Here is a 26,479-nt window from a genome sequence, read left to right on the forward strand (position 1 = left end):
CTTGCTTTAGGTAAGCTATAATGTGGAGAAACTGTGATCAGACCAAATAAACAAGTAAATAAATGCATTAGTTTGGAAAATACTTATACTCCTCTGATTATTCCTATATCATTATGGTGAAGTCCGACACTGAAAATGTAAATAAAACATTACAATTTAGAAGGATGAATCTTGTATTGGGGCGATGACTGAACTCAACTCAGAGAACCTACAGTATCATATACTGTATGCAGGGAGCGATTGTGAATGCTCTTGGCATTTTTACAGTTACACAAACAGTCAGCTTCTAGTAGTGTCTCCTGTCAAGTGGAAGCATTCGGAGATTACATAATGCTGCCCAAGAGAGAGAGGGAGAGAAAGTGCAGTGCCCTCTAGTGAAAAATCTGGCCGAGTGGAGAGACTTCTAGATAAGCAATCGCATTACAGTGTTTTATAAGTGCTCTGGGAAGGATTTAGTGTGTTTACTTCCCAGATTAATACAGATACATTCACTGGATGATAATGCATTTATCGCTATGACCATAAGACCATCAGATTGGTTTACTTTTTTGTTCAAATAAATAAAAAATAATATATGGGTCAAATAGTTTTAGAAAAACAAAACAAAAATAGTTCAAGGCATGTTTAGGTTTGAAGGCCTGGACTAATTTCCTTTCTGTGTGCAGTTTGCATGTTCTCCCCTGTGTCTGCGTAGGTTTCCTCTGGGTACTCCGGTTTCCCTTACCGCTAAAACATGTACAATAGGCCAGGATGAATGAGAGTGTGTTTGAGAGTGCGCATTGGTGGACGACGGATGGAAATTAGTCCATTATATTAATTGAAAATACAATATTTATGGTAAATCAAATCATAAGTACCTCAAATCTCAAATATTCTTTCCTCTGCTTGACCTAAAGAATACAAGGATTTAGAAATTGTGAATGTGTAGCATAAAAACATAATATTGGGCTTCAAAAGCATTAAAATAAACTTGCTTCCTCTACAAACTGTAAAAAATAAAGTGTTACAATGAAAATATTAGGGGGGAAATGCAAATAAATGTACAGACGATAAAGGTATTGAACGATAAGTCGATATCGTGACAGCCCCATGCCACAATTATTGGCTCCCCTTCATTCAATACTTGCAAATTGTTCTTTGTTTGCATGTGTTCGATACTTCGACTGCCAAGTACAGACGATGACTCAAGAACCTTCATTGAAGATTGACAACACTTGTACAACTAAGACAAACAGAGACCTTTTTGTTAACATTTAAGATGAAATATAGATATAGTATGTGCATTAGCCTGTGCTGTCTATCTAAGCTGACAAAAATACATTGTTATCTTCCTTTCCTTTGCCCAGAGCGGCCATGCTTCGCCATCAGTGTGTCCATTTGGGCCCCCGTACAGCAGCTGATAGTGAGCCGCCATGCACAGCTGTGATGTGGACCGGGGCGGGTGCAGGGCCGAGTGTCCAGAGAGGCTATCAGGAGAGCCGGGCGCTGATTGACAGGCACTGGCTGGTGACTCTACGCCCCTATAAGGAGACATAAACTTTAGGAACTAGTACTCGCAAGCCCCCACCTTCCCTTTTTCGCGGCCCCCTCCCTCCCCAAAACTATACCCCCCTACCAATACTGTAGTGGCTTCTAGAAGTTTCTCAATGGGGGGTTCGAGAAAACTCCACCGAAGTATAAAAAGACACAGGTTTTGGAGCGGGCTGGTATAGAGACTCAGAGACACAGTCAAAGGACTCCCAGGAGCCATCTACAAGAAGGCTTTTCGAGGCTACTACTATTTCTACTACTGCTGCTGCAAAGACAAATACTACAGTGAAGGTAAGATACGATTGTACTCTCTGATGTTGCGTTTTTTGATTGCTACGAGTAAATCTTTTGTACGAACACAGTGCATGTTATAGATCTATATTAGGTATAGGCTAATGACAAGAAAAAATGATCTTTCTAATCCACTTAAATGAAGATGCTAAAGACGGGGTAACTAAAATAACTAAAATGTGAAACAAATTCCAGTCTAAAGTCAAAGCAAGTCTTACCAAAGCTTCGGGCTGTGGCAGTAGGAGCACATGGCAGCAGGGTGACTTTGAATGAAGAGCGATGAGGCGACAGCTTCAACAAGCAGATCTTACCCGATTATGAACCTAAAGGGGCAGAGAAAATACACATTGATCAGGTTAAGTTAGCAATTTGGAATAATCTTTTGTAGTAAGAGAATTATGTGGTTTTCCAGTATTCGGATAGAAAGACAGGTTAATGGATAGCACTGTATGGGCAAAAGCTGTGTAAAAAAAAGTATATCTTAATTATGACCAGAAATAACAGCAATTTTAAAGATAGATAGTTCTGCAAGTAATTAAAATGTCAGAGCTAGTTCTAATGCACGCAATATCTTATCTTCCTAATAAATACATTCCTAATAAAGCATAAAAGCGTGATGAGAAAGACGTTTTAAATGAAAAGCAAAGTTTTGTGTGATATAAAGTGGTTGTAAAGGGGGTGAAAAAGCACATGTTGAAATCGTGCGAGGGATAAGCTCCGCCCACGCACCAAATGGCAGGACTTTTGATTGACAGCGGAGAGTGCTGCAGTCGCACACCCCCCGATCCCACCCCCACTTTCGCAGCCTTTTGCAGCCTTTCCATGCCAGATATGCAAAACTAATTGACTCACAGATTTTTTTGGCAAAACAAGCAGTTGAATCTCTTTTTGGACCATAAAAATAGTAATAGTAATGGCAGCAGTAGTAGCTTTAGACATAGTTTAGTTATTGCTCTATGTGAGTGGTTCTCAAACTTTTCCAAGTACCACCTCATAAAATGTCTTCCAAATCCCACCAGGACTGCATCAAGAACAAATCAGGACTAAAAAGGGTTTGAAAAAAGGTCGAAAATAGACCTCCATCAAACTAAATTATATTAAAAAATGGCGTCTAAACCAGAAAACATAGGATTTAAATGTGGCAAGTAGGTGTAGTGTGGTCGTTGTAGTAGTAGTAATCGTCAGTTATCGTAGTATTCAGTTATCGTAATATTCATCCGATTGTCCGTTGTTGTGCAGATGCCTGAGAACAGCGGCCGTGTGATGGAGGAGGAAGTGGAGACCTTTGCCTTCCAGGCGGAGATCGCTCAGCTCATGTCCCTCATCATCAACACCTTCTACTCCAACAAAGAGATCTTCCTCAGAGAGCTCATCTCCAACTCCTCAGATGTGAGTCTGGCAATTCAGAATATCATCTTTAGTGAAAAAATAGGCATACAGGACATTCAGGAATACACTCAGTCTTTTATATAGTGAACAGTCAGTGGAAATAAACATACTCTAATCATTTATCTCAGGCTTTGGACAAGATCCGTTACGAAAGCCTGACGGACCCCAGCAAACTCGAGTCCTGCAAAGACCTGAAGATCGAAATCCGGCCCGACCTGCTCACCCGCTCCCTCACGCTCATGGACACGGGCATCGGCATGACCAAGGCCGACCTCATCAACAACCTGGGCACCATCGCCAAATCGGGCACCAAGGCGTTCATGGAGGCTCTGCAGGCCGGAGCCGACATCTCCATGATCGGGCAGTTCGGCGTGGGTTTCTACTCGGCGTATCTCGTGGCGGAGAAGGTCACGGTCATCACCAAGCACAACGATGACGAGCAGTACATCTGGGAGTCGGCGGCCGGGGGATCTTTCACCGTGAAGGTCGATACAGGTAATGTTGAAAATCTAACGTTTCATGAAATAGAAGAATGAGGGGTAGTGTCTATAAACAGTATTTAACAGGAAATCGATACAACAAGCAACTTTGGAGTAAAAATTATGTCCAAAGGCCTTCAAAACCACAACTTAGACAATAAACAATACCATACATTTCATTAGTGGTGGCAGTATTCATGGAAGACTGTAGCATTGCAGAACAAATAACTAAATGGCTTAATTCTTCTTCTTCTCAGGGGAACCCATTGGCAGAGGCACAAAAGTTATCCTCCACCTTAAAGAAGACCAGACCGAATATTGTGAAGAAAAGCGCATCAAGGAAGTCATCAAGAAGCACTCCCAGTTCATTGGCTACCCCATTACACTCTTTGTAAGTGTTGTAATTGTGACTAAATGCAAGATTTGTGTTTCAAATCGAAACTGAGATGAGATGAGAAAGACTATTGTTTTTGTTTGCATTTTAAAGGTGGAGAAAACCAGAGAGAAAGAGGTGGACCTGGAGGAGGGCGAGAAGGAGGAAGAGGTCGACAACAAAGACGCGGCGGCCGCAGACAAACCGAAGATCGAGGACATCGGCGCAGATGAAGACGAGGACACCAAAGACGGCCAGAACAAGCGCAAGAAGAAGGTGAAGGAGAAGTACATCGACGCTCAGGAGCTGAACAAGACCAAGCCCATCTGGACCAGGAACCCCGACGACATCACCAACGAGGAGTACGGCGAGTTCTACAAGAGCCTCACCAACGACTGGGAGGACCACCTGGCCGTCAAGGTGAGGGACTAAAAGGAACCCCAAAGGAACAAGGAAGATGTATCTAAAGGCGTTATTCTTGTAATATCATGAAAAGGGTGTGACAAATGTGTGGATAAATTGTTTGCTAAGGTGAGGGAATCAGATAAACCCTTCTCAATAGCTTCACAGACATGCCATTAGTCAAAATGCATAGCTGTAATAGATCAAGTTCTCATGTACCAAACATTACTCATTTTTTTAAGAAACACTAAGTATGATATTTTTACATTTTACAGCATTTCTCAGTGGAGGGTCAGCTGGAGTTCCGCGCTCTGCTCTTCGTGCCCAGAAGAGCTGCGTTTGATCTTTTTGAGAACAAGAAGAAGAGGAACAACATCAAACTGTACGTGCGCAGGGTCTTCATCATGGACAACTGCGAGGAGCTCATCCCAGAGTACCTCAGTGAGTAACTAAGACGCAAACACCAGCACATGCCATACAGACACCATCTGAAAGGATCTTATACGAATGTCCTTCTGACTTCCAGACTTCATCAAGGGCGTGGTAGACTCCGAGGATCTGCCCCTGAACATTTCCAGAGAGATGCTTCAGCAGAGCAAGATCCTGAAGGTCATCCGCAAGAACCTGGTCAAGAAGTGCCTGGAGCTGTTCGGCGAGCTGGCGGAGGACAAGGACAACTACAAGAAGTACTACGAGCAATTCTCCAAGAACATCAAGGTGAGGAAAACAAACTCTTCCTATATGGCTGGGTTTGAGACAACATCATAACAACCCAAAGATATCACATTTTGAACATTCTGAAACTTGTTCTTTCTCTTCGTTCCAGCTTGGCATCCATGAGGATTCCCAGAACAGAAAGAAGCTGTCTGATATGCTGCGTTATTACACATCGGCCTCCGGAGACGAGATGGTGTCCCTCAAAGAGTATGTGTCTCGGATGAAGGAGAACCAGAAGCACATCTACTTCATCACCGGTACGTCTTTTATTCTCATTCTGACGTAAAGAATTGCAACTATCAGAGACAGACCCAATAATTTACCTGTAACAACTCCCCCAGGTGAGACCAAAGACCAGGTGGCCAACTCCGCCTTTGTGGAGCGTCTTCGTAAAGCCGGGCTGGAGGTGATCTACATGATTGAGCCCATTGACGAGTACTGTGTGCAGCAGTTGAAGGAGTATGACGGGAAGACCCTGGTGTCGGTCACTAAAGAGGGACTGGAGCTGCCAGAAGATGATGACGAGAAGAAGAAACAGGAGGAGCTCAAGGTCAAATTCGAGAACTTGTGCAAAATCATGAAGGACATCCTGGATAAGAAGATTGAGAAGGTGAGATATCTGGCCTAAGATTTTCAAAGCACTCGGCAGTCAGATTTGCATCGTTTCATTCAAAAACTAAAAATTGTCTGATTTTCACAGGTGACTGTCTCCAACCGCCTGGTCTCCTCGCCCTGCTGCATCGTCACCAGCACCTACGGCTGGACGGCCAACATGGAGAGGATCATGAAGTCTCAGGCCCTCAGAGACAACTCCACGATGGGCTACATGACGGCCAAGAAGCACCTCGAGATCAACCCGGCCCACCCCATCGTCGAGACCCTGAGGGAGAAGGCAGAGGCGGACAAGAACGATAAAGCCGTGAAGGACCTGGTGATTCTGCTGTTCGAGACCGCGCTGCTCTCCTCCGGGTTCACACTGGACGACCCACAGACACACGCCAACCGCATCTACAGGATGATCAAGCTCGGCCTGGGTAAGTAGCAAAAGGGGAAATAAAGTGTATTTCATCCAAAGCTGTTGAGTGAACTCTACCTTGTGTCCCAACTTCCCACAAACACTGCACTCTTGCTTGATCTTTTCTTGGTCAAGTCCTGATATACACCCAGCGTAGTCTCATTTAAAAAAAAAAAAAAAACTTTTCTCTTTATTAGAAAAAAGCACCTACTCTCATCAATCATGGAATCCTATGTTTTTCTTCACCTTCAGGCATCGACGAGGACGATTCTCCAGTGGAGGACCTCATTCAGCCGGCAGAGGAAGACATGCCTGCTCTGGAGGGAGACGATGACACTTCCAGAATGGAGGAGGTCGACTAAACTTGTCCATTAAGTCCACTCTGTAAAGTTTTATTATTTTTGTAAATTATTTTAGTTTTGAAAATTACATTTGTACACATTGTAGACTAGACATCTCTTAACATCAACAAAGGTTTTTTTTTTTTTCCCCTCCTCAATAAACTCATAATTCACCTGAAGACTTTTAAGAGTTATTTTCCAAAGTGTAGGACAATTTGTACACGACCCAAAGTGTTTTACAGAACAAGAATGTAATACAAGTAGTAGGCTATATTTGATTATAATTTGAAGGTAAATCATATCAGTAAAAAATAAACAATCATTATAAAAATTACTTTCAGTTTCAGCACATACACGGCAATAGAACTGTTTTGTCATTGAAATTATCATGAGTTCCTCTTTTTGTAACAATGATCATTTTTGATATGTAAACATGTTTTTAATAAAATATGATGGGAAACGAGATCACAAGTCATCATTTTTTCTTGCTGTTGCCTGGACCACATAAATGATTCACTTTTTAAGAGAGATTTCTACATGTTTCTGGAACATTGACGTATATTTCTATGTGACGTACAGACGCCATGATCCCCTCCCTTCGATCCCGCCCCCCCTCTAATGCATTTAAACACAAATCCCCTTTGAGTGACAGCTGCGTCGGCCAATCAGCGGGCTCCAGCCGGTACAGAACATTCCCGAAGGTTCTGGAAGCCGAGGATTCACGCACTGTATAAAAGCTCCACCACGTTGCTTTTGCACTGTCAGAGATATCACCCACGAACCGGCTTCTTATCGGGAGCAAAAGAAGAGAAAAGAAAACACCGAATAAAACATAATCACTTTTTTCTCGTCCCATTTTTTTCGCTTTTGATACCGCTGCTTACAACCGAGGAGAAAGGTAAATGAATGAACTGACAGCGATGCTAGCTGGTATTACGTTAAGAATGCATGCAAATTCCTAACTGTTAGCTAAAGTGATATAGCTAAAATGTTTAAAACGAAAGTTGATTTATTGCAAATAACACGACCCGACAATAATGTAGATGATTGATTCTTACTTACTTCGAAAGGATACATTTAATGCTTTAATTTGTATTTTCCTATGGAGCTTTCTTAAGAGGATTAACGCCATCACGTATTCCATTTTGTGACATTACAGTAATGCATATTTAGGATTATTTTGTGTAGTTTTGATTCAATTGAAGAAGTGATTTTGTAAAAGCAAGTGTTTTTCTTACAATAATTCGTAATATATTGTTTACCACCAAAGATTGAGGTCTTTCTAGTTTTATTTTGCAGTGACATGGATACACTTGATTCATATTACCATCCTTGTGGCTAAAGGTGGGGCTCTGCTCTGTGTCATATGGAAACTGCTAGATTGTGCTGTCTATTGGTATCTTCTAGAAACTTGTATTACTCCGAAGTAGCCTGTGAGGGGTGCCCTTTCTCCACCACGTGTTTTTATTTTGTAAAACTTCAGATTTGGGTAAACCATTTTGGAATAGGATGCAATTTGAATAAACTACCATCCAGTTAAATTTGCTTTTATTTTTTATTTATTAGACTACTATGAGCTGCTATACAAGTACAAGAATAACACTTGTGTGTTGTTTGAAATGTAATTTACATGATTGTCAGGTTTTACACTTAGACACACATAGATTGTAAACTGAATTTTGATGAAAACTGTGCTGTTGTTTGTAAAAATGGTCACCAAAAGGTCTGTATTGTCTTCGGAAACTGTCCTTCATTCATGTAGATAAAACCGTGATGACACTTTTTTTTATCAGGCATTCATCGACGCGAACTTTCTGCATGGTCGCATGGTATGGGAGCTCCACTGTTAGAAACAAAAACGCCCTGAATCAGCTGGTCAACTGGTCAAGTAAAGTCATCAGCCTCAGACCAGTCCGAACTTTCTGCATAATAGACCATTAGGATGGCACGAAGCATCCTAAAAGACACTGAGCATCCTTTGCATTGGGAGTTTCGTTTGCTTCCCTCTGGGTGTAGGTTTTTAATGCCAATGAGCCATACGAACCGTTTTCAGAAAAGCCTTGTTCCAGCTGCCATTTCCTTGATGAACAAGTCGGGATCTAATCGCCCCTGAAATGGCTTTTTATCTTTGTTACTGTCCAGTGGCGTACATTTCAGTTGTATCTTTAGCAAAGGCACATCCTGTCAGTATCTGAACTTAAAAGCTTTATATTTAAACATGTATGTGATGTTTTTCATTGTATAATGTGTTTTAATGTTTGACTAGATTTCTCAGAATTGCATGACAAATTTACCTACGGGTACAAATAAAGTAACTCAACCTAACTTAATTTCCTTACAAGCCGTTAACGTCAACGTTTCGTTACTTTCTGTTTCTGTTTGCTGTAGATGCCTGAGGCAACTCACGACCAGCACATGGAGGAGGAGCCCGAGGCTGAGACCTTTGCCTTCCAGGCGGAGATCGCTCAGCTCATGTCCTTGATCATCAACACCTTCTACTCCAACAAAGAGATCTTCCTCAGAGAGCTGATCTCCAACTCTTCAGATGTGAGTCTGAGAACCGTTTATGAGATCAATAAATGCTCGTCTTATCTTTCATTGTGTGGAGAAATTCACTTGTTGCATCAGCTCTCCAGAAAACTCAGGGGGTGAAAAATAGTCAGGATAAATGTGCACTCAAAGAACAGAGTGATGTTCAAACAACTAATAGTATAGGTATCTTTATATACTTTATATACAGTACAATAAATAAGGAAATAACTTTTTAAAGGTGAAAAAAAAAAACCACACACATTAATGATCAGAATATCAAAGTAATGGCTCTGGTTTCTCACAGGTTTCTGCTACAGGCAGTATTTTAATTAATTCAATTCAACTTCATTCCGGACTCGTAGTCCATTAAATATGTAATAAAAGACAAGGTAAACAATTAAGATGGCATTTTAAAAAGTCATGACACACATGTCACAACGTTTTCTCTGACTGTGTGATAATATATAAATGAAAGAAAGGACAACACTCCTAGTCAGGATTAACTTTAATAGCCAGTCAGATGACAGGCTATAAAAGTTAATACTGATTAGGATTGTTGTCCTTTCTTTCATTTTAAAAAGTCAATCATGCCAATGTCTCCACAAGTCAGATTGATAATGTGTCGCACTCCATTTTATACATATACACATAAATCATCTTATAATGAGTTCAGAGATGACCCATGTACAAGGGAGTACATATTTGATTAGTTTCATACAACTTTAAATCCAAACCTTTTAGGTGTTTTTTAATTTTATTTTATTTAGTAGTGTTTTGTATGTTTATTTGTTTGTTTTTTGCAAGAAATTGACAAAAGCAATTAACAATACCTAAAACAGGGTTTGGCCTTCATAAAAAGATGCACTCCAGAGCACATGGCTAATTATGTATAAATCAACGTAGCCTGCAGTAAATCACAATACTGCTAAATAACTTTAGTTGAGGATTTCCCTATTGTGCTTGTTTTGAACTGATTTGAGGAGGGTTCAGGCATAGCACCACTGTCTTGCCTGAATCTAACCATTACTGAACTCATTTTCCTTTGTTGAATACTTCAGGCTCTCGACAAAATCCGCTATGAAAGCCTCACGGACCCTTCCAAGCTCGACAACGGCAAAGACCTCAAAATCGAAATCATCCCGAACAAAGAGGAGCGCACGCTCACCCTCATCGACACGGGCATCGGCATGACCAAGGCCGACCTCATCAACAACCTGGGCACCATCGCCAAGTCGGGCACCAAGGCGTTCATGGAGGCTCTGCAGGCCGGAGCCGACATCTCCATGATCGGGCAGTTCGGCGTGGGCTTCTACTCGGCGTATCTCGTGGCGGAGAAGGTCACGGTCATCACCAAGCACAACGATGACGAGCAGTATGTGTGGGAGTCGTCCGCTGGAGGCTCCTTCACAGTCAGGAATGACAACGGTAAGTGAACCACTCACCAGAAATCTTTTATTTTGAGGTTAGGTTTACATATGCTCTGTCGTACTGGACTTTAGTAACTAGGCTAAAGTTCTAAAGTACTCATATGTTCTGTATAGTTTGTAGACATGACCTTTTTGCAGTATATTCGACAAAAAAGCTGCATTAAAGTGTTTTTCATTGCTGGTTTATTCTGCAGCTGAGCCAATGGGACGCGGCACAAAGGTCATCCTGCACTTGAAAGAGGACCAAACGGAGTACATCGAGGAGAAGAGGGTCAAGGAGATTGTGAAGAAGCACTCACAGTTCATTGGATATCCCATCACACTCTTTGTAAGTGCAGCTGCAGTTGAAGAGTAGAAAAACAGCTTTAAAATATTAAAGATGTAGTCTAAATTCATATATACTAATGTTAATGTGATGGACCAAACATGCACCATGAAAATTATTATAAATGAGCATACTGAATGTCTTCTTTTGATTTGTCGTAGGTGGAGAAAGAGCGCGACAAGGAGGTGAGCGACGACGAGGCCGAGGAAGAGGAGAAGGAAAAGGACAAGGACAAAGACGAAGAGGAGGAGGAGAAGGACGAGGACAAGCCCGAGATCGAGGACGTGGGCTCGGACGACGAGCACGACCACGACAAGGGCGACAAGAAGAAGACGAAGAAGATCAAGGAGAAGTACATCGACCAGGAGGAGCTGAACAAGACCAAGCCCCTTTGGACGCGCAACCCCGACGACATCACCAACGAGGAGTACGGCGAGTTCTACAAGAGCCTCACCAACGACTGGGAGGACCACCTGGCCGTCAAGGTGAGGGGAGGAGACACACACCAGACATCTGCATCCCAACATTCCCTTCTGGTGCCAATTGCAGCTCTTTGGCCAAACCTTTGCTGCTCTGTGACCAGTGAACATACTAAATACAGATGCTCATGTTGTATTTGCCGGAAGGAATTGGCTCTTTGTCTCAAAAGGGTTGTAGACCTCCGCTGAAAAAAGTAATGACAAAAGATCGAGGGATGATTTTGCAAGGAAAAGTCCCTTATTGAACCATTTAGCTGATTCAGTAGACAAGATGGACCTTTTATTCAAACTAAAAACACTAAAAATATCCACTCTGGTATCGTTCCATACAAAAACCTTCTCCTCTGTTTGTCTAATCTACAAGGTTTGCTTCCTTTGCCAAGAGAAGTCATACAGTAAGATTTACAACCTGGCTGTAAAAGTGAGAGATGATGCACATCGAAAGTCATTTATCTAAAAGGGGAATGATAGAATGTGTACAAAGTGGACTAAGAAGATGCCAGCAATTCTCCAGTAATGTTTGGAAATTATGCTGTTCTTTATGTGACTAATTTATTGAATTTCCTCACAGCACTTCTCAGTGGAGGGTCAGCTGGAGTTCCGTGCTCTGCTCTTCGTGCCTCGCCGCGCTCCATTCGACCTGTTCGAGAACAAGAAGAAGAAGAACAACATCAAACTGTACGTGCGCAGGGTCTTCATCATGGACAACTGCGACGAGCTCATCCCAGAGTACCTCAGTGAGTAACTAAGACGCAAACACCAGCACACGCCATACAGAAAACGACTGAAAGGATCTTATACGAATGTCCTTCTGACTTCCAGACTTCATCAAGGGCGTGGTAGACTCCGAGGATCTGCCCCTGAACATTTCCAGAGAGATGCTTCAGCAGAGCAAGATCCTGAAGGTCATCCGCAAGAACCTGGTCAAGAAGTGCCTGGAGCTGTTCGGCGAACTGGCGGACGACACGGACAACTACAAGAAGTACTACGAGCAATTCTCCAAGAACATCAAGGTGAGGAAAACAAACTCTTCCTATGTGGCTGGGTTTGAGACAACATAACAACTCAAAGAATCCATATTTTGCACGTTGAAACTTGTTTTGTCTCTTCGTTTCAGCTTGGCATCCATGAGGATTCCCAGAACAGAAAGAAGCTGTCGGAGCTGCTGCGCTACTACACATCGGCCTCTGGAGACGAGGTGGTGTCCCTCAAAGATTATGTCACGCGCATGAAGGAGAACCAGAAGCACATCTACTACATCACAGGTACCACTAACCTTTGTTTTTGATTCAACTTTGATATCAGAAACGATCCTTTAAACGTATGTCTCATTTCCAGGCGAGACCAAAGACCAGGTGGCCAACTCCGCCTTTGTGGAGCGTCTCCGTAAAGCCGGGCTGGAGGTGATCTACATGATCGAGCCCATCGATGAGTACTGTGTGCAGCAGCTGAAGGAGTTCGACGGGAAGACCTTGGTGTCGGTCACTAAAGAGGGATTGGAGCTGCCCGAAGACGATGACGAGAAGAAGAAAATGGAGGAGAAGAAAGCTCAGTTTGAGAACCTCTGCAAAATCATGAAGGACATCCTGGAGAAGAAGGTGGAGAAGGTGAGTCTCGGACATTACACTTGCACTCAGTAAGATCAACAACCATTCCGACCAGATAAAAAGTCGTGGAAGTGGAGACGGAGGAAGATTTCTTGAGTCTTGGAGTTGAGCATAAACATTTCCAAGAAAAGTTTTAAGACATCCTGATAATACAAAACCGTGCCTATCATGTTGAATACAATGATGTAGTCAAAACACTACATTGCGGGTCTATTACAGCCGCTGAGGCTGTGACTACTACCCCACTGCTGGTTTTATTACTTCCTCAAATGCAATCACTTCAGCTAATACAGTAGTGACTAAGTATTTCCACCACATAAACTACTAGGACTTCTATTGACCTTTATGTAAACCCACAACATCCCACTTAGATTTCAGAAACTTCTGCCACTGTTTCCACTACGTTGTTCTACAGCAGGGGTAGGCAACGTCAGGCCCAGGGGCCAAACCTGGCCCTCCAGCACAGAACCGCTGGCCCTCAAGATGATTTTGAGAAATCAGAGAGTACTTTTAACATTATTAGAGTTAAATGGGAGAAAACAAGGTAGAAATACTGTCAATACACCCAATTAGGTCATTATTATGTACAACACTGGCATTTGAAGGAAGTGCACTGGAAAAAGAATAATCGTTTTAAGAAAGATATGACATAAATCTACTTGAATTAAGAGATTAAATCTAAGGTTTGAGTAGATTTGGCCTGGTTTTCGATAAGATAAAACCTCTAGTAGTAGTTATTCTCTCAATTCAGACAATTTTGTGTCATTTCACGTGAAAAACAAGTATTTGTCTGATTTCAAGTGGGTTTTATTCATATTCCAACATAGAAGAGCTTTAATTCAAGCAATTTTAAGTCATTCATCTCATTTAAGATGATAATTTTTTCCAGTGTTGTGCTTTTACTTTGGGCTAATAATCAGTTGCTTCGGCCCTCGGTCTATTTACAATAAAGAAAATCGGCCCTCCGCCAAGAAAACTTGCCTACCCCTGTTCTACAGTATAAGATCTTCCCACTAAAGAGTACATTTTCGCAGGTGACTGTCTCGAACCGCCTGGTCTCGTCGCCCTGCTGCATAGTCACCAGCACATACGGCTGGACGGCCAACATGGAGAGGATCATGAAGGCCCAGGCGCTGAGGGACAACTCAACCATGGGCTACATGGCGGCCAAGAAGCACCTGGAGATCAACCCGGACCACCCCATCATGGGCACGCTGCGACAGAAGGCCGAGGCGGACAAGAACGACAAGTCCGTGAAGGACCTGGTGATTCTGCTGTTCGAGACCGCGCTGCTCTCCTCCGGGTTCACACTGGACGACCCACAGACACATTCGAACCGCATCTACAGGATGATCAAGCTCGGCCTGGGTGAGAGATAGCGACTGTTTGTTCAGTCAAGACGTTGTCAGATAGGGCATGACAGGGTTTCCACAGGGCATCTGAATTAATTGTGTTCAAATTAAGGCCAGTATCAGCATTTGATTCCAACAGTCATTAAACCTACATTTCTTTGGAAATGGTAATACTGCTCAATTTCAAACACAATTTAATGAAAAATATGAATTACGTTCACACTGCAGATTTTTTTTTTGCTTCCACTGTGCCTTGTCAGCTTTTAAATATCACACTTTTTCTGTCATTCCAGCGACAGTGGCAATAAAATAATATTTGACTTAGGGGCTGCACATAGGGCTGTGTTCACAAAAAGTAATGGACTTGGCAAGAGTGAAAAAAATTACCAAGACAAATGATCATTTCAGCTCTTAAATTGCTTTGAGTACGAAGCATCTGTCATTACATTTGCTTAACCGTAGAACACTTTCGCTCAAATTTATAACACCATCACTAACGCTGTGTGATTTTTTTTTTTTTTACCGGGGATAATCCACGCGATAAAAAGTACTTTTCATCCAAATCTATTGATTCATAACACATTTGAGTCGTGTTCTTTTTATATTAAACTGTGTCATGTCTAATACAATGAAAGAAAAGCATCATGAGGACCATATAAAAATGCTCAAAAATTACTGGAAAATTAGGAATTTGGGAACAAAAAAATCCTAATCCTAAAATGGAACATATCATCCACCCATTCCTGGGATATGTGCGACTTCTCTGGTTCAGGCTCAGTGTCCTTGGCACAAACAGCCACAGGAGAGAGAAACAAAATCTGCCATATTTTGATTTGAATGGGTATAAATGAGCAGCTGACTAAAATAACTATGTGTTACTCACTTACTGTGAGGCCAGAGACACCGAACTCTGCGACAGGAGCAAAGCTGTAGCTGAAGTCACAAATTAAATGTGGCAGCCCTGAATGTCAACCTTGAAAGGGAACAAGATTGCCTGATTAAATACACTAACCCTCCCCTACCTTCTATCACTATTTCTGGTTGAAAATCACCCGAACATGTGCCTGTAGGAAAAAGTGTGTTTTGGATTAGGAAAACACCCAGGCCATCAAAGATGTCACAGACAAAGCTGAAGCTCAGAGACCCAGGACTCAGATAAACCATCATAATGAAAATCACAAAAGTATTTTCTCAGGTGAAAACCACCTGGCAACAGTGTTCTATACTGCTGTATATACTCAGTCTTACTTTCAGCACTTCCCATTCCGACCTTTGCCAGCAGAGCACGTTTTGTCAAGTTATTAAACACAGAATACTACTGTAAGGCCTGACAAAAGTATTAAAGCTAAAGACATCTTCACTAAAACCGTTTTCCAACTCTCCGTTAAGGTATTGACGAAGACGACATATCACCTGACGAAGTTACAACAGCGCCCGCCGAGGACATGCCGCCGCTGGAGGGAGACGATGACGCGTCCCGAATGGAGGAGGTCGACTAAAATCAACTGTTCATTTCCAGAACAAAAAATATGTAGTTCTTTGTAAAATGTCAAGTTTAATGTTGTAAAAAAAAATACATGAGCCGGGAATGTCCCTCGTTTAAATATTTTTGACCAAAAGTTCTTATTGCAAGTTCCTTCAAAATGAATCATATGTACACATTCCACTTGAACATTGTTTTGTCACTTTTGTATTTGAGTTTTTTTTTTTATATATTTATTGACATTCAGAACTTATTTGTGAACAAACTGTAAATAATTAAATACTGTTAAGACAAGAATAAAGACTAATGGTATGTTATGCAAGGTGTGTGTCATTATTTTTAATGATTTTCCTTATCAAAGTATTGCTGTAAAACATGATTAACTGATTAGATATCAATAAAAAGTTTAATTTAGCCTTCATTGAAAGGGCAACTGGTTGGATTACTGATTTTAAATTCTTTGTAAATGAATTGGAAAGGTTTGAAATGATCAGAAATTACGCTTGTGAATGAGACGCGCCCCTTGGTCAGCTGACTTTCACGGACCAATCAGAAGTGACGCCCGGACCTTGGGTTGCCAGGTCCACGTAAATCACGACGATGAGATTATTTGTTTGGAAAATCACGCTTGCAAGATTCGCCATTAAATATTTTTGATTTGTGTTAATATGTTAAGACCAAAAAATAAACCATAATAAAATACACGTTGCTATGACAATTTAGCCATCAGTTTTATCATCGAGATAATAGTATTTATGAATGAATTTTGCCAAAACATTTCTAAACGGGCACAATTTTGAGAGAGCCTTGAAAACGAGTTACTTAAATGTTTTAGTGTAAAAATCTTTGCCTATTTTCACGACTAGGATGGAGAAAATTCTACAAGTTAACATTTTATCTTTTTTTTTTTCCTCAATAAAAAAATCAACAGCTCAATAATACAGCACCAAAAGGCTGAACTGCTAAACCGAGACCTATGCTTCATGTTCTTTTTTAAAATATTTTATATTATATTATTTCCACGCGCCTGGATTGATGTTCTCCTCGCAAGATCTGGCAACCCGCGGAGTTGTCACCAGCAGCAGGCTGTGAAGACTATCCGAGAGAGGAGCGAGCAAGGGCGGCTACACTTGTGCCACAATGCCGAACAAAACGAAAAAAGACAAGGTGAGTCGCATTTACCAACGAAAAAAGACACAGCAGCGGGTGAAAAAAATGCACTGCAATGTATTTCTTTTTGTGCATGAAGATGTAAGACAACCTTGCAGCAGAAGTGATTTGTTTGCATCTAACGTTAGTGCAGGGTCTCATCCCATTAGCCGCTAGCTTCTTCTGTCCTACCCTGATGCTTTTTGCTTGTTTTATGAACGGGTATTTATAAATCAGGCGATATTATAACGCGGTATTCATTGGGATTGCCAAGCCAGCATTTTTTATGCGAGTATGAAACACTTTGCTATGCATTAATTGATATGAAAGCGTTAAATTGGGGAGATTCTGATATGCAAGGGACCCGTTAGCCAAACTGGTTGCTAGCAGAGATTTCTAAACATGGGGTCATCTTGCAAATAAAAGTGCATCGTGGTGTATCATAAAATTGTAATATTGCAATACAAAATGCTTGCAATGAATGTCCAAATGTGTATTTTGCAAATATTTAATTGATTGTTGATTAGGATTTTATAATAATAAATAAAGTAAAATTTATGATGGCTGCTAGATTAACCGTTGTCTAATTTGAAGGATCAACAAGCTAATTTGTAGAGCTTCCCTCTGCACGATATAAAAAGATGCGATATTCGATAACCGTCTTAGATATTGCGATGTTTTACCAAACCGTTTACAAACAATACGTTTAAGTGCGACGCCACGACTTCCGCTTCCGGGTACTAGCGGACCGGCAAATATACGAGGAAAAAAAACATTTAAAAACTCTTAAAAACAATGCGCAATATTTCTGAAACTTAACGGAGAGTTACTGAACCCACTTATTTCTTATTTCTCAGACTCATTAGTAATATTTACTAAAGTCACTACTTCCGGGGTTAGTGTAGCCGCTAACCCGGATGTACTGATTTTGGTAAATATTACTTTATAGCAGTAGGTACATCATTTTTTGCTAATGGGCCTGATAAATAAGTACGTTCAGCAACTCTCCGTTGAGTCTCAGAAATATTGATTGTGGTATTAAAGACTTTCTTGTAGTTTCTCGCACATCTGCGGACCCGGAAGTAGTATCGCTAAGCATTAAGGGATTAGCCGCAATTGTCAACTAATGGAGATTTTAAAAGTTAAAATACTGGAGTCACAGTGTGTTAGATGTATTTACCAGCAGTAACTCAGCATTATTCCATAGCTGTTTTCTCCACTTTTTATACAGTTTTTAGCTCATGTTAGTCAATGGAAATGTATGCTAACAGCTGCAAGATGGCGGATCTCCATGGTAACTGTAGAATTTCTCTATAATGGATTTGCATGTCTAACTGTAATTCTAGTCAGAATCGATCACTTTTTCCAAACTTGTTTATCTCTTAGCCTAGTGGCAGAACAGTAGTGGGGGCTATATTTAGTTCTGTTGTGCTAAGCCCTCTTACCGCTAACGTCACGGTGTCTCTCTTTCTTGCAGGAGTCACCCAAGACTGGTAAAGGGAGTAAGAGCGGAGGGCAGGAGAATTCAGAGCACGAGGTAGGCCGGCCCAGGACAACTTGTGTGACACGGCTTAGATCGCGCTTCAAAGTCCAACATGCCAGTGACGTATCAGTGTTTCCAAGTGCAAGATAGTTTAATAGAGGGCTCCGCGGTCTGTGCTTGCGGAGAATATTTTGGTGTTTATAGCCCATGCCCAGATGCATTGCCCGCAGTGCATGAGGGCTAATCATTTATCACGAGTTTCTAAATATACTGTTCGGCTTTCTGTCTGTCATAATTTTTTCTTAAAGTCCAGTCCTGCATGTTGTCATCTCCTAGTTTTATTTTTGACACACAAAGCACATTTTTTCTCAACATTTTTGGGACTGTCTTGATAGCAATAATAAAGTATTATCTTTGTGGGAGATTAAAGTGCATGTAGATGTCCTCATTTTGCTTTAAAAGCTGCTCAAAATGAGAATTGACTCCACAGTAAACCACTACAGTGTGGCAGTATCACTTTCCCAGGGGCACCTGTCGAGGTCCACAACTTTATCCCCTTGTTTGGAAAGATTATACACCCAATTTTCATCCGCAAATCTCATATTGTTTTAGATTGTGAGCATGATGTGCTGTACCGGAACACGAATCCCACCAACTGTGGCCGCTGATAAATGATTTTGAATAATTCTGATCTGTATTTTAAATATTCTTATTATATCACTCCGCTGACGCCTGTGGTCTGAGTTGTTTTTCCGTCTACCTGCGGCGGAAAGTTTCATAACGGCTGAGTGGAGGATGTTTTGATTGGCCGGAGAAAAGCTTGAGCGAGACTGAGTGGGCACATTAATGGCACTGCTGCGGTTTCTCTGCCCTGACTCATGCGGCGGGTTGATAACCCAGGGCTAAATTTACTGTAGGGTTACATCAGATTCTTCGTTTTTAAAGAAAAGGAACTTTAACAACTGGATGCATTATATCTACCACAACATTTTACTATTAGAACCCTTTAAAGGATCTGTATCATGCTATTTTAGCCATTCCAAAGTAAAGTATAGGCATTTATATGATATATGATATATTGTACCACTGCCACTATGGAGTACTAATTTTTGTGATACACAAGTGTTTTCTGGAGGTATTTTTCAAACCTGAAAGACAAAGCGCTTGGATTCAGTTAACTCCGCCCCCTCGTCCCGCTCGTACAACTTCAACAGTAGTAGAAATATAAATACCACAGCAAAAGTGGAGTTACTTCACAATGCAGTTAGAAGGAGTTGACATCTGCAATACAGCTTCATAAATGGCTAACACACATGCTAACGCACGTTTTGATTGACTCACCGCTCTGTCTTGTCCGCTCCATAGGGTGTTTTTATTGTGAGACTCGCATTGATTATAAAAGTTAATCCACGTTGATTCTGGCGAAAGGTTCACCAAACATCCATCAGAAACAGTCACAGAAAAACACTATTTTGGCTGATAGTCGCCGAATCTCGGAAAGAAATTCCAACTTCTAGCGAGAGGCCTCTTCTTTAGGAAAGTTGAATAAAGTCCTGCACCTCTCGCAGCCAAACGCGCTTTTCTCCATGACATTATCGTTAGGAAAGAAACAAGAACCGCTGTCCAGAGTAGGATAGAAAGAGCTCCTTCTTCACAACTTTCGGTGCTTTCGTATTGCTGAGAACTGCGTGAAATAAATCAGAAACCACTCTGGGGTTGTTTTTGATGAGGAATTAACCTAACAACATGGTTAAAAGCTCAAAAAGTCGACTTTGCATGATATAGGACCTTTTAATACACAAATAAATGATGTATAAACTACTGTATCTGCTTGAAATAGAAATCCACATCAACTTTATTGTTCTGTAATGATTTGTGTAGGAGCCTTTGTGCTGGAAAATGTATTGTTCTGACCGCTGTGCCGGCAATTAATACAGGTTTTGCTCCTCTGTGCACAGGGCTCCAACAGGAAGACGAACAACAATGTCCCTCCAACCACTCAGCTGCTGAAGGGGAAGCAGCCCGGGTCCCAGACTCCGGTCAAAAAGGACAAAAGGCAAAGCTCCTCGCGCTTCAGTCTGTGCAACAGCAGGGAGCTCCAGAAACTGCCCGCGTTCAAAGGTAATGACTGCCCTGGGCCAGTCTTGTAGCGGTTTACAGCTCATTTTTTGTGATACGAAGAAGATATAAAAATGCGAAAACTGCGGTACAAAACGTTGACCGTGAACAAATTGAGAAGAAAGGCTCGAACTTTTTATTTTTGGTGGGTTTTCATTGAATTACTGAATCATTTTGCACAGAATTTATGGCATGATGCTTGTTGTGCATATATATTTTCCTAAAGAGAACTCAAACCTACCCTAAAGCTTCCATAAATATTTAGGTATAAGGTTAGTTCATAAGTCGGGTTGACCAAGACCACTGTTGTTGACACATTCAGTGCAAACCTGTGGCGTAGATGATCTTGCATAGACAAGCGTGCAGATAAGTTTGAAGATAATATTTGTGAAGGGCACATTCTTCCAACCTGACACACAGAAAAGTGGAGACTCGCTCACTATAATCACCTTAAACTGCGGTTTGTCCCGGCGCTCTGTGGACATCCGGCTGCGCTTCATTCATTTTAAATCTAATCTGAACACGGCGTTACGCAACTCGCGGTAACGGTCAGAGGACGTACACGGCATGGACTTATCCCAGGCATCTAAATTTAGTGGTAATCCACAGATAAAGCTTTAATTCCACGCTCCTTGTGTCCAGGACGATACTGTGGACAGATGAACAAAGACTGAGCTCCTTCTGCGGCTGCTGCGAATAAATCGGCTGAAATATTATCCACATTTATGACAGCATTTAATATGGTTTTGTCGCTGATGCGGAGGAAGCTGTATTTGTGAATGAAATAATTGATCATAACTAGATGTGTAGGGCAGGTGTCTAACCGCACCTTTGTTGATCTCAAGCTGGATTGGTGGAACTTTTTATGGTTCTGTCTGAAAGGCGCTATACATTTAAGTCATTTCTGCAAATCTGTATCCTTATGACGAGCCATAACACTTAAAGGGATATTTCTGGATTTTTCACATAGGGCCTAATTTCCTAGTTATCCAGAATGTTGTTGATTTCTGGAGATATACATATATTTTTTTTACATTTGAAGAGTTTACTGATGCTAGGCTAGTGCTAGGCTAGTGCATGTCTATGGTAACTAGTAGCCTGCATTAAAAACCTCTTCAAAATCATGACGTTGCCATATCTGATTTGTAGAAAGCTCCTTTGTGAATTCCATGTGTAGTAACACCGGCCGCAGGTAAACTACTGTAGGTCCTGTAACCGAGCAGATCACTCCACCTCTGCGTGGCTACAACCAGGAAGCTGATGCTGCTCAAATATGAGTTATTTTAAATGCAAAATGGTTATATTTCAAACATTATTCAGTCAACAGACATTTATATGGGTAGTCTGGTGTTAGAAGTGATTTGCTTCGGGTGCACTGTGCTCGGGTCAGACTGAGGCTACTAGTTACCATAGACATGCACTAGCCTAGCACCACTAAACTCTTCAAATATAAGAACGGCATTGATAAAAAAAAAATCTCCAGAAATCAACAACACTCTGGATTACTAGAAAAGGAGGCCCTATGTCAAAAATCCTGAAATATCCCTTTAAACTGTCCCTAAAAAGTCAATTTTGTCTAGATGCGGCCTGCAATAATGAGAAGTGACCTGCACTAGTCAGAGCTTGGATTGAACCAACCTCTGGGTTTGGGGCTGCACCTACTGATTATCGATTAATCTTTCAATCTTTTACATCATTAATCGTCACATTGAAATGTCATGTTTTAGAATCTGTAGCCTCCAGATGACATCATGTTGCTTTTGTTTACAATTATCGATTAATCCCGAGTAATCCGATAAATTGTTGCTGTCCTAGAAAGAAAAAATAGAACTTGTTATTGCCGAAGTTATTAATTCCATGGTGTTAATAATCAACAGTGTTCATTCTCACAGTGACAAAAACAGGCCGTTCTCCTTCAGTTTGTTTTCCTAAAGCTTGGCTAACGTTTCGCCTGGCGTTTCCCCAGTGCGTGTTATCGTTGGGTCTTGTCCAAACAGGCTGCGTGTTTTCATTCCAAGCGTGTTCACCTCCTCCCGGTTCAGCACATGTCCGCGGGGCTGCCTGCAGACACACCAGCCAGCTATAGATAATGCCAGGTCACAATATACAAGTTGGTTCGTATGCAGTAGGATAATTAGAGCTTTGTGTCCAGGTTGCATTCACTCGTCTAAAAAGCTGAGCAGCCCATGTGAAACTAGAACTGGGTCAAAGTTCAGTGTGTTTTCTGTCAAACAGCACAAATACTGACAAAAGGTGATGGTTTATTAATACTTTAAGCTGTAACTAGGGCTGTACAGTATATCAACAAATGATCTTTATGACAAGAAACAACAGTAAATCACAAAAAAACTGAGAAAACGTGGCAGCATAGTTTACTTAATCTTGTTCCAGTTTGACTTTGTTTTGGTCCTGGCTTAGGAGTCTTGCACTTTTGACACACTTCTAGCTATTTTAATAAGAAAAAAACAATGCAAAAGTTCCATAGGGCATTAAAAAGGTGCTAAAAATAATTTTAATATGCCCACATTAAAGCCCCAAAGCCACCCTCAGACACTCCATTTTGCCGGCCTTGAATTGTTGCATTCCCACATTGCTTTGTTGGATGCATCACCTTCGAAACAGCGAGTTAACCTTTCCCTACAGAAACAAGCTCCACGCATCCCCCGTCTCACAGTCAAATTGGATAAAAACTGGCATTAGATCTAAATTTCTTGTAAAATTATGACATTACTGTATTTTTACAGCTTAAAGCAGGAGTAAGTAACTCAAGCCGCTAGAGGCCATAAGCGCCACTGCAGGTGTCGTAGCAAGTTGCGTTTTCTTGCTCGTTAATTGTCCGTGAGAGTAAATACTAGACTGACAGAAAAGACAAAGGGACAGAGGAATATTGTTCATCCAATTACACAATGGAGATTATTTTTTTCACTCAAACTTGGCCGTAAATACTGTTTAAGTGGAACTAGCCCGCAGTTAGCTTTGCCTCTTAGACTGTTAGCAAGTGTGGTTTTCTGGCCAGAGACAGAAAGACTCCCCCAATCATCCCATTATTGGATTATGGACTACAAAAAGGATGTATTAAGGTAAACAAGTTACTTAGTACTGCTTTAAGTTCATCAGAAATGCAATCGTCTGCACGTTTGGGCTGCAACATTTTGGCTGTTGTGTCCAATTTCCTTTCGATTATCAGCATCTTCCTTCACTCCTCTGAAGGATGTGTGCAGAGTAGGCGTGTCATGATGAATCGGTTTATTAATGAATCAGCAATCAGCCCCCTACACTGTGAACTTCTTCCCCATGCTGCGATTTCGCCCCTACACTGTGTTTCAACCAACGTAGGGCGGATTTTCTTTTTTTTTCCCCCGATTTGAATCGATACCGTCGTAATAATACCTGATTTAAATAAGAAAAAAGAAAATTTGGCCCCCAAAATGCAGCAAATGGTGAAAAAATACTGGCGAGAAACCATCTGCTTAATTGATATGCAAATGTACCGTTTCAAGTTCATCTCCACGTGTCATACGTTTAGGTTTATTAAACTTTGACATAGCAGGAAAGAACAAAATGTTTAACCTGAAATGTGTCATTTATAATAGAATAAAAAACAGCAATAAAAAAAAAAGCATCTATAAAACAAATTAATCAGTTTCATGAAATAGGGAAACATATTAATAAAAAAAAATGGGGGGGGAAATGGAAAACAAACCAAAAATAGAAAAATGAAAAGAAAAATGCGGCAAATTTAAAGAATTGTCAAAAAGAAATAAACAAAGATTAAAACAATGAAGTGGAAAAATATTGGGAAACAATGGGGGAAAAGAGAGGATCTTTTTTAAAATGGCCGTAACAAGTGAGGTAAAATACAATACAAATATTGGGGGAAAATATTAGAAATTGGTGGGGGGGCAGAAAAAAATTGAAGGAAAAAATGAAAGAATTGTTTTAAAAATATGGGTAAAAAAAATGAGGGAATCTTTTTTTCTGCTCTTTTGCCAGTATCGCCCAGCCTTAATGCCACCTGTATAAAAACCCTGACAGACTCATTTGTCACAGAGATATTAACCATAAACCAGGAAAAAATGGAATGTTATTGTGAATTCTGACCTGTCCTCCTCCTAATACTACTACTACTACTACTACTACTACTACTACTACTACTACTACTACTACTGCAGCCTTTGCACTGTTACCTTCTATCTATCTACTGTATCTATGACTCGACAGTTTGCTTAGCCCTTTACGGCTTTACCCAGAACTCCCTTTAATCCCCCGCTGTCTGCGAGGGAAGCAGGGCTGCGTTTCCCTGGCTCTGTCCCCGCGTTAGTCAACACAGTTAACAGACGGGCTTAAGTAACTAACCGCTCTAGTTAGCTCCTGACAGATACACTCGCCCCTCCCCTCCCCTCTCTCCCTCTCTCCCCTCGTGTTTATACAGTCTGACAGCCGGGCTCACGTGACCCGAGCCGACCTATCGCGCCGCCGCACAGCCCCGCCGACGTCACCGGCTGCCTCGCTCTCCCTCCAGCCGCCGAGGAGAGGTGCATTTCCTCGCTCGGAGAGTTGCTGTTAAAATGGTGGTGCTCTGCAGTCCGTAGTTTCCCCACTTTCCCCCCCGTCCGCCTTCCTGCTGCCGCTTCCTTTGACGACCGTATGCACTCACGCTAAAATGGTTTTGGAAAACAACTCCAACGGGCCGTTTCAAGCCGGGGAGCTGGTGCATTTCAGAGGTGAGGCTCGTCCCTTCTGCCGATGTCTGAAATAATAGCTGTATTCTAGCGAGGAATGAGGAAATCAGTGCCTTTAAGTCTTTGCTAAACCCTTTTGCAAAGCCATGTTTGTTTTGGCGCTGATGGTGATTGCAGGGCTTTTCCTCCTCTGTAACTGTTCATTACACGATACAGCGGCAACAAATGAGTGACTACATGTGTTATTTGTTTTGAGAAACTGTATTTTGAGAAGTCCCGCTGCAAGAGTTGATAGCGTATTTGCCGATTTTTGCATTACCAGGTGAAAGGTTACCCCCTTCCCCAGCTGTGTATGTCAGGCACAACCTTTGCATTACAGCTAGAAACTAGGAAATAGACGGGACGTGTTTATGTTGGCGTTTTTCTCAGTGCTCCTTTGGTGTTTTCCTGATAAGAGCTTTGCCGCGTCATGTCGGGTCTCTGGTTAAAAGCTTGTTGCGTTGTATGAAATTCATTAAATTCATGTTTAATTCAACCTTTGTGGGTTTTTTTGGTGAAAGCTTTGCCTGGCTGTTGCTAGCTAAACTAAATCGTGAATCTTGTTTCGGTAAGTACCACAGTGAACATTGATGGAATATTTATCATATTTGCGTTTTCGAGCAGAGATCATCACTAAAATCATTGCACTACAGCTAAAAAATATGAGTAATTTATGTGATTATTGCCACATCATGTGCAGGCCAGACTGAGTTTATCTTAGCATTGATTATATATTGGGTTATATGGCAGTTTATCTGTAGTTTAAAGGGATATTTCAGGATGTTTGACATAGGGCCTCATTTCCTTGTTATTTCCTGAGTGTTGTTGATTTCTGGAGATTTTTTTTCTTTTTAAATTCATGCAGTCCTTATATTTGAAGAGTTTAGTGGTGCTAGGCTAGCGCATGTCTATGGTAACTAGTAGCCTGCATTAAAAACAGTCTGGCCCAAGCACAGTGCACCTGAGGCGAATCACTTATAACACCAGACTACCCATATTAATGTCTGTGTTGACTGAATATTTTTTTTAATTTGACCATTTTGCATTTAAAGGAAGTTATATTTGAGCAGCATCAGCTTCCTGGTTGTAGCTACGCCGCGGCGGAGTTATCTGCTCGGTCACCGGATCTACAGTAGTTTGTTTACTACTCGTGGAGGAGCTTTCTATCAGATATGGCAACGTTTGGAAGACGATCCCATGATTTTGAAGAGGTTTATAATGCATGCTACTAGTTACCATAGACATGCACTAGCCTAGCACTAGCCA

At 41.4% G+C, this 26,479-nt stretch overlaps 3 protein-coding genes across 4 annotated transcripts in view; all 3 read left to right on the plus strand.

Moving 5' to 3' along the window:
• Positions 1-3,060: 3,060 nt before the first annotated feature.
• On the plus strand, positions 3,061-6,632 carry hsp90aa1.1 (heat shock protein 90, alpha (cytosolic), class A member 1, tandem duplicate 1; the record flags this gene model as incomplete). The annotated part of the gene is made up of 10 exons (XM_079572713.1): positions 3,061-3,210; positions 3,339-3,705; positions 3,947-4,080; positions 4,177-4,482; positions 4,740-4,905; positions 4,991-5,181; positions 5,291-5,438; positions 5,523-5,791; positions 5,882-6,215; positions 6,449-6,632. 10 exons carry the CDS (start codon positions 3,061-3,063, stop codon positions 6,556-6,558), a joined length of 2,175 nt encoding a protein of 724 aa, XP_079428839.1. The 3' UTR covers positions 6,559-6,632.
• A 603-nt stretch (positions 6,633-7,235) lies between these two features.
• Positions 7,236-16,023, plus strand: LOC306975228 (heat shock protein HSP 90-alpha). Its single transcript, XM_079572711.1, has 11 exons — positions 7,236-7,435; positions 8,926-9,084; positions 10,128-10,494; positions 10,691-10,824; positions 10,983-11,306; positions 11,872-12,037; positions 12,123-12,313; positions 12,418-12,565; positions 12,639-12,907; positions 13,942-14,275; positions 15,649-16,023. Exons 2-11 carry the CDS (start codon positions 8,926-8,928, stop codon positions 15,756-15,758), a joined length of 2,202 nt encoding a protein of 733 aa, XP_079428837.1. The 5' UTR covers positions 7,236-7,435; the 3' UTR covers positions 15,759-16,023.
• A 773-nt stretch (positions 16,024-16,796) lies between these two features.
• Positions 16,797-26,479, plus strand: part of ppp2r5cb (protein phosphatase 2, regulatory subunit B', gamma b) — a 33,900-nt gene continuing 24,217 nt past the window's right edge. The window contains exons 1-3 of one of the 2 annotated variants that reach the window (XM_079572743.1): positions 16,797-16,909; positions 18,369-18,428; positions 20,333-20,495. In XM_079572743.1, coding sequence (XP_079428869.1) covers positions 16,883-16,909; positions 18,369-18,428; positions 20,333-20,495 — 250 coding nt within the window. In that variant the 5' untranslated portion in view covers positions 16,797-16,882. Of the gene's footprint in view, positions 16,910-18,368; positions 18,429-20,332; positions 20,496-25,063; positions 25,217-26,479 lie in introns of those variants that run through there. The other variant, XM_079572744.1, reaches the window with a different exon arrangement.

This window comes from Gobius niger, assembly GCF_951799975.1.
Source record: "Gobius niger genome assembly, chromosome: 15".
NCBI lineage: Eukaryota > Metazoa > Chordata > Actinopteri > Gobiiformes > Gobiidae > Gobius > Gobius niger.